Source organism: Dreissena polymorpha, chromosome 11, assembly GCF_020536995.1.
Source record: "Dreissena polymorpha isolate Duluth1 chromosome 11, UMN_Dpol_1.0, whole genome shotgun sequence".
Lineage (NCBI taxonomy): Eukaryota > Metazoa > Mollusca > Bivalvia > Myida > Dreissenidae > Dreissena > Dreissena polymorpha.
The window spans coordinates 58,171,047-58,187,353 of NC_068365.1; the positions used below are offsets into that span (position 1 = coordinate 58,171,047).

A 16,307-nucleotide genomic window follows, 5' to 3' on the forward strand; every position below is an offset into this window, starting at 1 on the left:
TCTGATTAAGCATTTGGTTTCTTTAAAAAAAAGAATTTGCTATTTTTTTATCAATAATTCTAGATCTTGATATCAAACGCTAGTAAAAATAATATACAACACAACTGAACTTTAATATATAAATATAATTGTAGAAATACAAATAATACTTTAAGCCATTATGCAGAGTATCGTATGTGTAAGAATTTATACAATGCAAACGTATACTTTTCATGCAGACAAAACATAATCATAGCGCGGTATTTCCCAGACATCATTGCGCGGTATTTCTCAGACATCATTGCACACTTCTTTCCAATATTTCACTGCGCGATATTTCCTTTAGCTAATTGAACAATATATCCTAAAGGTGATGGCGCAATATTTGCCAGAGGTTATTGCACAGTGTTTCCCATTTCCCGTTGTGTGAAGGTCAATGATTTCGTAGCTGTATATTTTACACAGTTCACAAATCGATATTTCATAGATTTCATTTAGCGGTATTTTACAGTTTTCATTTCGCGATTTTCCTATAACTTATTGCGGGATATTCACAGAGTTCATTGATCGCTTTTCCCACATTTCATAGAGAGATGTTTCAAACCGTTTATTGAACTGTATTTTCAAAAATTCATATAGGAACATTTCCCAAGAGTTCATCGCGCGGTAATGCTCAAAGCTGGGTTGCGGGAATCTTCTTGTCAATGTTGTCCAGCTCTCTCTTCATCTGGCACGCCGTCAGCATAGCGCAGCAGTACGTGCAGTAGCAGTCCTTGCAGATTGAGCCCTGAAAACACATGACTCGCCTTCTGGAAAACCTGGGCTTAATGCGTTTACATTAAGTGTCGTCCCAGATAAGACTGTCACGTCCAAACAGGCTAATCAGGGACGGCACTTTCTGCTTAATGGATTTTTTTTAAAGCAATTATCATCTAAACGAAAATCCAGTTAAGGCGGAAAGTGTCGTTCCAGATTAGCATGTGCGGACTTCACAGGCTAATCTGAGACGACACATTGCTAACATGCATCCCGCATTTACAATTTGAAAAGAAAAACAACACAGGAATCAGCTGGTACGAACTAAGTTGATCCATGTTTTGTCCTTCTTAAATCACATACCGTATAAAACCGATGTAATTCGAAATAGATTACCATTGGTAGATAAAATGGACCAACGTTATTAGTACCCGAGATAAGTGGTTCTTCAAAAGAATATCGCAATTTTTTATGAATGTTCCACGACGAGATTGGATTGCAAAATAAGTTTAGTGGCGGCGACTTACTTCGATATCGTTCTCGGCCCTTATCTTTACCCTCATGGGTAGGAGAGCGTTGGGCACGCAAAAAGGAAGAAAGCAGAATTCCTGCATGCGCGTTGCCAGGGTCATCACGAAGCAAGGGAAGAAGCACAAAGCGCAACAACCTGCACGTTCACAATAAAGAACATATACTGTGTACATGTATATTGAAATCGTGATGCTTTATCATACGTTTTTGCCGGCATTTAATTCTGACGGAATATCTAAGTTAATTTAAATTATCATAAAAGTAGCATAAATGGAAATATTTGATACACGCAGGATATAACTACAGAAGTCATATATATATATATATATATATATATATATATATATATATATATATATATATATATATATATATATATATATATATAATAGAAATGGCGCGGCAGAGGCCGACGCGTATCCCCACGCCGCATGTTTGACCCAGGGGTGCCCCAGGGTTGGTAATGGGGCCATGCATAGTTGAGATTGACCGTATTGTCATAAGAGAAGTTCAGTATCAATTAGAAGTGAATCGGTGTAGAAATGAAGAAATTATAGTAAAAGGCAAGTTTAGGTGGGCGTGGCCTATGTGGGTGGGGCGCCCCAGGGTTGGTAATGGGGCCATGCATAGCTGAGATTGACCATATTGTCATAAGAGAAGTTCAGTATCAATTTGAATTGAATGGGTGTAGAAATGAAGAAATTATAGTAAAATTCAATTTTGGGTGGGCGTGGCCTATGTGGGCGGGGCGTCCCAGGGTTGGTAATGGGGCCATGCATAGTTGAGATTGACCGTATTGTCATAAGAGAGGTGCAGTATCTATTTGAAGACAATTGGTGTAGAAATGAAGAAATTGTAGTAAAATAACCTAAAACAAGAGCTGTCAGAGGACAGCGCGCTCGACTATTCGAGTAACTTGACAGTATAACGTAAGCCATCATGGGGAAATTGTTCATATTCAATAATTTATTAGACGATCTTTTTTGGGGGGGAGGGGGGTTTGAGAAGGGGTATAATGTGGGGTGTGGTCATTTATTAGACGATCTTTCAAAAATGAAAAAAGGAAAAAATATAATGTTTTGTTGTTGTTTTTTTTGGGGGGGGGGTAGGGGGTGGGTGAGAGGGGGTATAATGTGGGGTGTGGTAATTTATTAGATGATGTTAAAAAAAAAAAAAAATTTTTTTGGGGGGGGGGGTAGGGGGTGGGGGGGGGGGGGGTTGAGAGGGGGGTATAATGAGGGGTGTGGTAATTTATTAGATGGTGTTTAAAAAAAAATTGGGGGGGGGGGAGGTTGGGGGAGGGGGGAGGGGAAAGGGATTCTGGGTAGGGGCGTGGGGTATTGTTTGGGTGGAATCCATTGTGGTATTCAGGTAAGTGTTGTTTTGTCAAAGTAATAATAAAATGTGATCATAAATAAAGAAGTTATGGCAATTTAAGCAAAATGTTCAATTATCCAAGTGTAAAAGGGGCCATAAATATGTAAAAATGCTTGATACAGTGGTCTGCTCTTGTTTATAGGTTGGGGTCATGTTGGTAAACAAGTATGCAACATGTAAATGCAATAATTCAAAGGATATAGGAAATATTTAGTGTAGTACGCAAACTTTAACATAGATTTATCAATAATATGCATTTTCTAAGTATAAAAGCGGCAATAATTATGACAAATTGCTTGATAGAGTTGTCTGCTCTTGTTTATAAATTGTGATGATGTTGGTAAACAATTATGCAAAATATTAAAGCAATATGTCAAGGGACAATGAAAATAAATGGGGTAGTACGAAAACTTTAACATTTGCTGCATATTCTAAGTGGAAAAGGGGCCATAATTATGACAAAATGCTTGATAGAGTTGTCTGCTCTTGTTTATAGGTTGGGGTCATGTTGGTAAACAAGTATGCAAAATATGAAAGCAATATGTCAAGGGACAATGAAAATAATTGGGGTTGTACGAAAACTTTAACATTTGCACGGAAACGGAAACGCCGACGCCGGGGTGAGTAGGATAGCTCCACTATATATATTTCATATATACTAGTCAAGTCTTTAAGGCATGGTGTAAGTCTATTAGCCATGGTGTAAGTCAATAAGCCATGATATAAGTCTATTAGACATGGTGTAAGTCTATAAGCCATGATAAAAGTCTATAAGCCATGATATAAGTCTATAAGCCATGATGTAAGTCTATAAGCCATTATGTAAGTGTATAAGCCATGGCGAAAATCCATAAGCCATGATATAAGTCTATAAGCCATGGTGTAAGTCTATAAGACATACTAGTTATTATGTCAGTCAAAGAGACATGATGAAGTAAATTAATAAGACACAATAATGTCAGTCCATGAGAAATAATAATTTCAGTTCATGAGACAAGATGTCAGTTCATTAGCCTTGATGATGTCAGACCAAGAGAAATAATAGTGGCAGTCCATGAGACAAGATGTCAGTTCATTAGCCATGATGATGTCAGACTCAGAGAAGTAATAATTTCAGTCCATGAGACAAGATGTCAGTTCATTAGCCATGATGATGTCAGACCAAGAGAAGTAATAATTTCAGTCCATGAGACAAGATGTCAGTTCATTAGCCATGATGATGTCAGTTCAAGAGAAATAATGGTGGCAGTCCATAATAAATCAAAATAGCAATCCATCAGACATAACAATGTATCATACCATGAAACAAGATGATTTCAGTCAATAGAAAACACGATATTATCAGTCCATGAGACATTATCACATTCTCCTGACTTAATACACAACACATGCGACTCTCCCAATCGCAGTTTTGACCAAGTCTAAATCTATGAGTGATACGCTGCAGCGTTGCTGCCTACTCACATCCGCCCACATCCTCCATACAGCCGCACAGTTGGGTGGACCAGGGCCTTTGGTAAGACGTACCACCGATATTAACAGCCACATTTGTCGACTGCACCGTCGGCTGAAAGGGAGACAGGAGACCTTCTAGGTGTGTTCCATTAACCCTTTCCCCCAAAGAGGCTACGTGAAAATGGCTTTTACAACCAGAATGAAACCAGAACAGCCTGCGGGCAACTCGCAGTCTTTTCATGTTTTCATGCTGTTTGCTGCTCATCAGTATCTAAAGGTTGGAAATGAAGCCTTTAAAACTTGAATCTAGTAAGAAAGGTCTTTAATTAAATGTAACTTTCTAAGGGACCACACATGCGTCAAAATACGTATCTAAGTCGGCAAGGTTTAACCCATTTATGCCTAGCGTCTAGAAAAAAGGCATTCGCAAACAGTGAAGACCCAGATGAGACGCCGCCCCATGATGCGGCGTCTCATCTGGGTCTGCGGTGGTTGCTTAAGGAATTTCTTTAATAAATATTCTAAATATAGAAATAAATATACTAGACATCACTAATTTTGGAAATAAATTGATCCAATTTTGAAAGATGGGAGAGTCCACTAGGCATAAATGGGTTAACTCAATTAGTGGTCTGAAGCGTGGGACGATTCTCGCACATTTATTTTTTATTTTTCACAACTCAAGAGGAAAAGGATCTGATTATCAACACATGTTAACACTTATTATATTATTCTTTATAAGTAAAAACAAGAAATGGCGCGACAGAGACCGACGCGTATCCACACGCCGCATGTTTGACCCAGGGGCGCCCCAGGGTTGGTAATGGGGCCATGCATAGTTGAGATTGACCGCATTGTCATAAGAGAAGTTCAGTATCAATTAGAAGTGAATCGGTGTAGAAATGAAAAAAATATAGTAAAAGGCAATTTTGGGTGGGTGTGGCCTATGTGGGGGGGGGGGGGGGGGCGCCCTAGGGTTGTTAATGGGGCCATGCATAGTTGAGATTGACCGTATTGTCATAAAAAAGGTTCAATATCAATTTGAAGTGAATCGGTGTAGAAATGAAGAAATTATAGTAAAAGGCAATTTTGGGTGGGTGTGGTCTATGTGGGCGGGGCGCCCCAGGGTTGGTAATGGGGCCATGCATAGTTGAGATTGACCGTATTGTCAAAAGAGAGGTTCAGTATCAATTTGAAGTAAATTGGTGTAGAAATGAAGACGTTAATGTAAAATAACCTAAAAAAATGAGTGAAAATCTCTGACCAGGCCCCACCCCAACCCCCATAACTTTTGACCCAGGGATCAGATCAAAATTCGAAATAGCGCAGGGTCACACATATGCTCATAGCAACCATGTGTGTAAGTTTCAAGGTTCTAGTGCTAATAGTGTAGGAGGAGATAGTGGCCAGGACGGACAGACGGACAGACGGACGGACGGACAGACGGCGGAGATAACCACAATATTCCCACGCTTTTCAAATAGCGTGGTGATAACAATAGACAGATCTTCACATGTGTTAACTTTCAGACCCCTTTCTTTGAACTTCGAAATCTTATTCTTCATAGTCTTAAAATTGAGATCTATTTTTTTAAAGGTGTTAAAATAAGATTTAATTATTTCATATTGTAAAGCTTGCTATATATCTCTTTACAGTGTTATCATGGAGATACTTATTTTTTTGCTTACTTTATTGAACAAGAGCTGTCACAAGACAGCTCGAACCCTTGAAAACAACACTTAGAGGTGGCAGTTTAACAATCGATGGAATATCATATTATAACAGGAATCTCTGTGAATTTCGTTTTGTCCATGAAAATAATAACAATTGTAAAAATATCGAATCATTAAATTACGAGGTTCGAATCCGTATCGCAGTGTTATAATTCGAATGTGAACACCTACATTTATGAGATACTCACTCAGTAATCGCGGTTCAAGTTCCGCACATAGTTATTCGTGATCCTATGTTATTTACTTATAGAACAATTGATTGAAAACTTTTTTATTATTTTAAAGATATTTTCAAAACAACAAATACTGGTTCTTTCCAGGAAATGGTATCGACCGTTTCTTTCTTTGAAACGTATCTCTCTTTCAACGGTTAACTTTATTAACCGCCTATGATGATTGGATGTAGCAAAAACGAAAATGAAAACTCGAAACCCATACTTCAGGGTTTTCCGGGTAGTAGAAACATACAGCTATTTTAGGTCTAAGGATATATACCTGGTTTATTATCGGAGCAGAATAATTCCCGCCGTAATTAGGTGCAACCACTCCATATTGCGGGTTTCCTACGTGCGACGGAAACCCGCCGTGTGGCTGGGGCGGGTAAGCCGGGTATCCATGGTAGCCTTGTCCTTGGACTTGCTTTGAATCGTTGTTGTTGTTGTTTGATTTGTTGTTGAACATGGCGGTTTGGCGACGAGAACGAATCACAACGATGACGCGAACTGCAGCAGAGATAAATGGACAACGGATAGATACAACTTTTTGCACGTTTCTTCATTCTAAGGACCAGTATAATATACATGTGTTAAGGAATGATATAGCCCAATGTGAAAGGGGGTTCTTTCTTGTTGAACAATTTCATAACTGTAAATATATGAACAATATTAAGTGCTAATATAATGCAATTTATAATTATGTCAATAAAATATTCATTTCTTTTTTTGCACAAACATTGATTTAACATCGCACGAACTAAGAAAATATATGTATGCAAAAACATAATTACTTTTCAGAAAAATTCTCCATATATTGTATAAATATTTACAAGGGTAATAACTGTCAAAATTCATGCACAACACAGTAATCTACATAATAATGAATCATTTTCATAAGCAATAAATTCACCAACTAAACTGTATAACAACGGCCATTTCATTTATTGTATGCACACTGGGTTTAAAAAAGTCCCTATTGATAAAAAAGGCATGTTCAATAAGGCCATCTATATCATTTTCTGTGCTTATTAATAAATAATGACCTGCAAATAATAGCACAAAAGCAAAATAAATAAACCAAAATATAAAATAAAACAAGGTCAAAGCACGAACGACTCAAACACATTTCAAAACTCTATCTTTCTTTAAATATTGCATACCACGAACATGCGACAAGTTTAATAAGAAATCACTTTATACAAACAGAAACGTATGCTACACGTTAAATGTGTATGGGATTGATGGTTGATTAAAACGAATGCAACCGAAAAAAGCTAACTCACCGGCTTTGTATCTCCAGGTTAACTTAAAACTTGTATAATTATGATTGTATTTTACTCATCGGCTCCTACACAAACACACACAACACGCAAGGAACAAATCCGACCTGCTTTACACCGATAGTGTAGAATGTAACCTATATGCGAAGACTCATCTCAGCTTGATTAGCACGAGGATAGCATGAACACACATGTCAACTGGTTTAACAACTATATATAAAGTATAAGACAAAGCTTTCGCGAGCCGACCTATCCGATGCGAGGAAAATATGTTTTTATATATCCTACGCTTCAGCAGTTAGTTGTTGTTATATATATATTTATAACTCCCGATTTCCTCGTACACAGAAATGTGCAGCTATTATTAACAAGAAATATCTTTAAAAAGATTTTTGGCGTATATCTTGGATATGAAAAAAGTTTGAAAATTAACGTTTCAAAATAATTTAATTGAAAATAAAAGTTCAATTGTTGTGGGTTTTTTTCATTTGTAAGTCGCATATCCACCGCACGAAATGGGTATTCTTAAGTGCACGTTTATTCAAACCACACTATAGTGTTTGTAAATAAAAATATATAGTTAATGTTAGATGGGTAAATGGCTGAAGAGAGATGGCGCAACGTTTACGGGCGCCCTGAAGATTCTGGCCCCAAGCGGCGCCATTGGGGTTGATCAACGTTTTACATTAAATACATGATAGCGACAAAAGAATTGTTTCGGCATGTATGTGTAGAAAACGTTGTCTAATACAACCAACATTGCATGATTTTTCTTTGTAGACATATTTATAAGAAAAAATTATTAGACGAACAAGGATGATTTAACTGAAGATGATGATGTTATTGATGCTGCTGCTGCTTATGATGATGATTCCCAAGTATTTTGGGAATAGAATAATACATTTAGAAAATTCCTTATACCGCTGCTAATCGGAGTCTATCTATACTAATTGTCCGATCAGGATAAATTACGTTCCCGTGTCAGGTTAATATTAAACTTATGCAGGGATGTGTATATGGAAATTAAACTCAGAGAAGTCACGTGATGAATAATGATAAGTTTTCTCTACGTCTGGGGAAGATGAAGAATTTTCTGGTGTTTATATAACGAATTAAGAACAGACTTATAAACCCATCACTATGAACTGATGACATTAACCCATTCATGCCTAGCGTCCTGAAAAAAGGACATTGCAAACAGCGTGGACCCAGATGAGACGCCGCATAATGCGGCGTTTCATCTGGGTCTGCGCTGTTTGCTTAAAGAAATTTATGTAAGAAATATTCTAATTATAGAAATAAATATACCAGACACCCCTACTTTTGGAAATAAATTGATCCAATTTAGAAGGATGGGAGAGTCCACTGGGCATAAATGGGTTAAAGGTGCTTGTTCACAGTAGAGCAAAAGATTTTTTAGACCAATTGTCAAAGATGCATAGAAGAAGAATGTATGCATTATGTTCCAATAAGCAAAATAACTATCCTGAAAAAGAAAAATGCCAAAGGATCGTTTATGGATTATCCATCAATCGAAATAGGAAAAATAAAAGCGTTTGTAACACTTTTCATCGACAATATAACACAAAAATGTGTATTACTAGGATATTGTTTGAACCAACTTCTAATCTTCGAAAGCCTGCGCGATGTCGTGGTATCTTTTGATAGGAGTGGTCCTGAACTTGAGCCTCAGGGCAGGCACATTTTTAAATCATAATTATATTTCTCCTTGTTATATTAAGTATCTAAACGTATTCTGGTTATCCCACGCTTTTTAAAAAGCGTGGGGATATTGTGGTTATCTCCGCCGTCTGTCCGGTTGTCCGGTCGTCCGTCCGTCCTGGCCACTATCTCCTCATACACTATTAGCACTAGAACCTTGAAACTTACACACATGGTAGCTATGAGCATATGTGCGACCCTGCACTATTTGGAATTTTGATCTGACCCCTGGGCCAAAAGTTATGGGGGTTGGGGTGGGGCCGGGTCAGAGATTTTCACTCATTTTTTTAGGTTATTTTACATTAACTTCTTTATTTCTACACCCATTTACTTCAAATTGATACTGAACCTCTCTTATGACAGTACGGTCAATCTCAACTATGCATGGCCCCATTACCAACCCTGGGGCGCCCCGCCCACATAGACCACACCCACCTAAAATTGCCTTTTACTACAATTTATTCACTCCTACACCGATTCACTTCTAATTGATACTGAACTTCTATAATGACAATATGGTCAATCTCAATTATGCATGGCCCCATTACCAACCCTGGGGCGCCCCTTGGTCAAACATACGGCGTGGGGATACGCGTCGGCCTCTGCCGCGCCATTTCTAGTTCTTAATGAAAGAATGATGTAAATATATAGATTTTTAAATGCAAATTTGTAATCAACATTTAAGTGATTTTAGAATATAATTTATAAGAATATTCTTAACTGTTATAATTCAGTCAATAACTATGGTTGTTGTATACATGTTTAAATATGCCGCAGATTTGACATACGTGTACCGAGAACTTGAAACCTTGCCCTGATTTTTTTTATATCTTTGAATCTTAATATTTTTCCTGACCGTCCGACCACCCATCCGCCCGTCTGTCCGCCCGTCTCTTCCACTCGAAACGAACACCACGTGGAAAGTTAAAGTTCCTGATTAGCCACACCATTTAATAGTAATACTTACGTTACAGTGTTGAACATAATCGTTTTAGGTGGATTTACTGTAATGCTTTTTAATATAAAAGTTCAGCAGTTTAAATAATGACTGCATGAACACTTCCAAATAAAGTCATTTTTCGCTTCAAAATCAAAGTGATGGATAACAAATTAAGAATCAAGCACTAATAAATTAACAATACAGCTTTCGCGTTTCAATGAAATTATTTTTCATCGCACATTTTATTGTCAAAACCACACTGACGGGTAATTACGGATCATTTGTTCATTCGCCCAGGACGAAACTATATCCAATAGCAACAGCGAGGTTTCTTTCTCAAAAATATAACGGAAATCAAAATTGATAGAAACGAAGATCTCGTTATCGGAAAGAGCCGAGATGGGCTGACATATTGAAATGTTCGAATTATACGTCTGTTGGAGTCCTCGTTTTCATCATTGTGTCACACCGGTCTTACTGACGTAGTGACGTCACCATTTATGTATAGAATGCGTTTTCATTGGAAACACAACAAAAGTGCGCGATGTTCTCGCGAGTGCCCGGCGCGTGCCGTTTGTGGAATTGTCACAAGTTTTCGCGATATCTGTCGTCTGCGCTCGACTTTATAATAACTACTGTTGAGTGATGGTCACGTGACCATGAATGTTATTTGGAAACTAATGCTTAACGTAAAGCCAACCATATGATTATACGTAGTATTTAATGTTGAAGAAGCGCCCCTTTCCATAATTAAGAGCTAATTTTATTTCCAGATGATTTACAGCGACCATTAATTCGAAAAACACTTGCGCCGATCCCACAGGAAGACTCGACGTGAAGAAGGCGCATGCGCGATAGTTCTATCGTATTGTGTTGCACAACGGCAACATGTTCTCCTATGCATAAATGCATAAAAATACTAATTAAAATTTGAAATGCGCACTTGAACATGCGTACTAAACGATGTGGTACGCAGTTGATATGTTATAATGTACATATTTATATAAATATATATATTATATAGTGTACTATGATACCACCGAATGTACTCGTTCACTCTTGATTAAAAAATATTTAACGTAAAAGGAGAATATTATTGACTGACTTACACATACATTTTGTAATATTTACTATACATAAAAAATACACTTAAAAACTTACTATTCACTACGAAGCCACGTTCGTGGATTTTTGTAACAATTGAAATGTTTATCAAATTCAGGTGACATTTTGGGCAAATATTATTGCACAGTAGTAAACATTAACGGTTATTGTCAATAATGACAATTTTAGCTGACACGTGTTTGCACATTTGACATTATCATTCAAATTAAAAAAAAACGTAACAGTAATGATGTTGATGTCGGAGCGAAGATATTAATTAAGCAGACGTCATTTTAATGTACTATTCAGCCTGTCCCTAATTACTGATGATATCAACCAAGGCACCCTGCCATTGCGTTATAAAAATCCCAACCGTGAAATATACCAATCGAAACGGCTTGTTTATACGTTTTGAAGGCATTTCGAAGTTGCGGATGCGTTCTGCAAATGAGAAACAACAATGGGCGCTTTTAATAAACCAATCAAATAAATGCAATTAAATGAGTTGCCATAAGAGCCTTGTTTAACAGCATACATTTATTTGCTTGGTTCTTTAACCAATACCGGATAATGAAAATGTAATCGCAAAGCAATCAACGCGAGATTATAAGTTTTCAATGATTCGTGCGACGTGTGCGCGCGCACAATACGTCCTCTAGCGTGATTTTTCGAGAGCGCATGTCGCTTAATGCCCTAAAAAACAAATAATGTCCACGTGGCTGGTTTAACACAGATGTCAGACGATGGAAATATTCTCACATACACTAATGTACAGCCACCAGAAACGACTATAAAATCCTGAGCGACCAGTTCTGGCGAATTATTCCCTAAATTCGTTTGGGCAACATTTTTCACAGAAAATATTTAAGTTTCAACTAAATTTAAAAAAATAAACTAAATCGGACATTTTGTACATTTTTCTTAATAAAAAAAACAAGCACAATTTGCATTCAAATAAAATGAATATTTGATTTTTTAATATTTAATCATGCCTAGTGATTTTGTGACAGTAATATCAGGCTCTGGAATACCCGTGGGGAGCGTTTACGGTCCGATTTTTAGCGGCTTCCGGTTCGCAGATCCGCAGCTCCACGATCGAAAGAAATCCATCAATACAGCGTTTGTTGAGGTAAGTCAAGACACCGCGATCACACAGCTCTAAAACCCATTTATGCCTAGTGGACTCTCCCATCCTTCTAAATTGGATCAATGTATTTTCAAAATCAGGGATGTCTAGTATATTTATTTCTATATTTATAATATTTCTTTAAAATAATTCTTTTAAGCAAACAGCGCAGACCCAGATGAGACGCCGCATCATGCGGCGTCTCATCTGGGTATACGCTGTTTGCCAAGGCCTTTTTTCTAGACGCTATGCATAAATGGGTTAAAACAAGTTGAAGTATAAAACTAGAAATGATACAAATTTCAGAACTGAGTGTACTTCTTAAATAAATGAACATACGACCGTTTTAAATATGAACATGAAACCATAAGTATGCATACACAGCAATAAGTAAATGAAATGAATGATGACAGATGAAACGCTAAATAATACATAGTCTCGATTGTTGTAATACATGACGTCGAAGCCTAATATCACCAAAATGTTTTGTTTAACGATACCGCAGAACAAGGTTGAAAAAAGGCATAATTTGGTAACGTTAAGATAAAAGAATGAGGTATTAAGCGTTATTATGAAAATCATTATACTAATTCCTTTAGTCATAAAGCTAAAACATGATCTGTTTAAACAATAAAGATACGCATATTTTTTTATAATTAAAACCAGTGGCGATGTGCCGAATATGTTTGTAGCACCCATGTCTTCATTCGCAGGTGTTGTCAATCAAAGGTCGCATCCAATCACGTGACTGTTACGGCGAATGGCTAAGCTTCTTACAACCGGCGCGTGACATGCTCGAACAGAACCTGCAGTTATTCCGGTCACTTGACGATGGTGAAATGTACATCCGGGCATGTGAGGACATACCACGTGGGGAGACGCTCACCGGCTGGTATGAAGATTCCCTGGCCTTAGAGATGAACATTCCCTACTTAACTCCGCTTCATATTCGAGGTTCGCCATCTTGCATTAGCAAAATTGTGAAAACCTATTTTTGCACATATTTTTTCACATCTGTGAACGATAGGATCGCATTTGTCACAGGTTTAAAACTTGCATTCTGTATATTTAGAATAATTTTCTTTAAAGTTTATAGCCGATTCCATGTCTCTATGATACTTGAAATCGTGTTTTGTGTCTGGTTCACACGCTTTTACGTCATTCTTGGTCAAAACATTGTTTCGCTTAAAATTCTGAAACAGATTGGTAGGTGAAAAGTATTATCCTACATAGCATTTTAATTCTCAAATCAAATAACGCCATTTAACTTAAAGACTGGGAAGTGTTTAGTCAAGGACGCGCCTGTTTATTGTTTCAAAGTCAAATCACGTTTCAATTTAACATGTATTTTGATAGCATAACTTGAATTGCACAACGCCAATAAAGATCTTCTCGAAAGAAAATTAGCGTTTATTAGTTTTTAAAAGTGATTTTTTATACTTGTTCATTGTGTTTATTTTCAGGTATTCGCGAATACATCTGCAATTATTGTGAACGTGCATTTCACTTTCCAAACCTGCTGAAAATGCACATTATGTTCAACTGCTATCCATCGAAACAAAGTTCCCCGTGTCCCATTACTCGCGCATGCTCTTCGACTACCGGAAGGCAGAAGTGTAAAGCAAACGACGTTTCAATACCACCAGATTTTTGGAATTGTAAGCGCGAAGTCATTACATACAAATAGCGGTTTCTCAAACAGGGGAGTGAAGTATGTTTCGGAAATGGAAGGAATTGCTGTTCAAACAGCCAAATCATTTCTACCGTTGACATTGAAGGCAAGTTTTGAAATAGTTCCAAACTATTCATACGTCCCTAGTCAACAATATTCCACCGTTCAAAGTGATGAAAAACCTACAAGCCCTTGCAAATACCAACGACAACTTAACATAACACATTGCGACATCAGCAGCACGCCATCAAGCAAACGATTAATGTCGCAAAATGAGAATCGTTTTCAGGACGATCTGCCTCCTCGACAAGCAGAAGACACACGTGATGCAATGACGTTCAAGGAACTGGAATCGTGCGACGAAGAACCCATCGAAGTCTTAAAGAAATGTTTCGTCGATCTATCTACAAAGGACGGTCATCTTTGCGTGTATTGCGGGAAGTTGTATTCCAGAAAATACGGCTTGAAGATCCATTTACGAACGCACACGGGCTATAAGCCTCTCCGATGTAAATACTGTTTTCGCGCTTTTGGCGACCCTAGTAACTTGAACAAGCACATCCGGTGCATTCTCAGAGTGTGGCGCCGTATCGATGTGAACTGTGTGATAAAGTTCTCGCTCGCAGACGAGATCTGGCGAGACATATGCAATCGAGGCATCCGAATGAATGTTAACGTGAACTTAATGTAAGCATTTATTTATTAAGTTGCTACCTATGTTTGCTTATATATAAAATACGATGTGGTAGTATGTTTTAATGTTTGTCTATTCTGTATAAATACATGTACTCACATACATATATTTCAAAGATACATGTAATCTAATGCCAATAATGATGTTAAATCAAACTAAATCAACCGCAATAATTTCCTAGTGACTAAGTGACTTTGTTCAGATACGTTTATGCTACAGGTTCAAGTCAAAATTTGGCTAGCCTATGCTTAAACAAATATACCGGGTAGTTGTCTTAAAATTTCCGTATCAATAATGCAAGATATTTATTATCTTTGGTTAGAATCGGAAACAGTTTTCAACGGAATGATTCTTCAGGACCGTATTCAATCTCTTGTATAATACACTTATTGTTACAAACAGAGATTCAGTTTTGATAATTGGCGGTATTGAATTGTTTTAATCGCGAACATTAAATTTATCAACTGTGTGGAGTGGAGGCTATTAGCGGTTATTAACACGTTTATTTAATCCGCGATCAAAATCAATAGATTGAGAATTTGGTCTGCTTATTTGATGCTTTGTTTTACAAAACTGACTGATCGTCGAAATATAAATTGTATTTAAATGATAAATGAAATCCTAGCCATCGACGATGACACCACCACCGTCTAAGATAAGTTTTAATTAATTAAGAAAGCGAATACCGGTAGTTAAAATATAATTGAACTTGTTGAATAACTCAACAACACTTTTAGTCAGCTTGGAATATAAAACAAAAACAACAAAAACAACAACACCATTTCTACAGCAAGTAAATATCGATTACAAATTTCGCTGTGCGAACAAAAGAGGACTCACGAAAAATGCATAGTCAAGAAAGTTGTTTTATTTTTTATGTTTTATCCTTATGCTTTAAGAACGGATAATGACATAATAAGACTAACATAGACTTTCTTATCTATGTACGTTAATGTCTGTTTTATAATACATATATAAAGTTCTAGTATGGTCTGTTATGAGTTATGACAGAAACGTAAGCGATCATAAATTACTTTCGAATTTCAAAGAGAGGGCATGTACGAGAAATATGTTTGAACATATTTTTAAACATTTTAGAATTTTTCAGTTTACCGGTTTATTAACTGGTCACAAAAATAGGTTATCCGATTAATGTTTAGTAACCGGTTGCATCCCTAATCAAGAGTGAGTCATTCATGCAGCTTCTAGTGTGGTTACATAGTTGTTCTAACAGAGCTCCAGATAAGGGCCGTACAACCGTAAATACGGCGTTTCATGAAGGTTTACGCATTTATTTTTATAAACTGGACGTACAATTACGACTTTAAAGGGATCTTTTCACGCTTTGGTAAATTGACAAAATTGAAAAAAGTTGTTTCAGATTCGCAAATTTTCGTTTTAGTTATGATATTTGTGAGGAAACAGTAATACTGAACATTTACCATGGTCTAATATAGCCATTATATGCATCTTTTGACGATTTGAAAACCTAAAAATTATAAAGCGTTGCAACGCGAAACGATTGAATAATTTGGAGAGTTCTGTTTTTGTCGTTAAATTTGTGAAACTACGAAGATTGCTTATATAAGGTATAAAATACGTTAAGCATGTGTACACGGCGTAATAGCTCAGTAGGTCAAAGCGTTTTTACTTCAGGACTCAGGCAGGACTCCAGGGGTCACTGGTTCGAAACCTGCTTCGGGCAATGTTCTTTTCCTTTTTT

The 16,307-nt window shown here is 37.0% G+C and overlaps 1 protein-coding gene across 1 annotated transcript; it reads right to left on the reverse strand.

The window, feature by feature from the left end:
* Nucleotides 1-98: 98 nt before the first annotated feature.
* On the reverse strand, nt 99-7,488 carry LOC127850652 (placenta-specific gene 8 protein-like). The gene is made up of 5 exons (XM_052383820.1): nt 7,330-7,488; nt 6,327-6,553; nt 4,108-4,210; nt 1,263-1,402; nt 99-766 (listed from the first exon to the last, which is right to left on the reverse strand). Exons 2-5 carry the CDS (start codon nt 6,510-6,512, stop codon nt 653-655), a joined length of 543 nt encoding a protein of 180 aa, XP_052239780.1. The 5' UTR covers nt 6,513-6,553; nt 7,330-7,488; the 3' UTR covers nt 99-652.
* Nucleotides 7,489-16,307: the final 8,819 nt, after the last annotated feature.

What these genes read in the sequence shown, in the direction of transcription:
- LOC127850652 (XM_052383820.1), bottom strand. Translation starts at nt 6,512, where the DNA reads ATGTTCAACAACAAATCAAACAACAACAACAACGATTCAAAGCAAGTC. An exon ending in CTGCTCCGATAATAAACCAG is followed by an intron (nt 4,211 to 6,326) that starts GTATATATCCTT and finishes TCTCCCTTTCAG; the next exon opens with CCGACGGTGCAGTCGACAAA. An exon ending in TATGGAGGATGTGGGCGGAT is followed by an intron (nt 1,403 to 4,107) that starts GTGAGTAGGCAG and finishes GTGAACGTGCAG; the next exon opens with GTTGTTGCGCTTTGTGCTTC.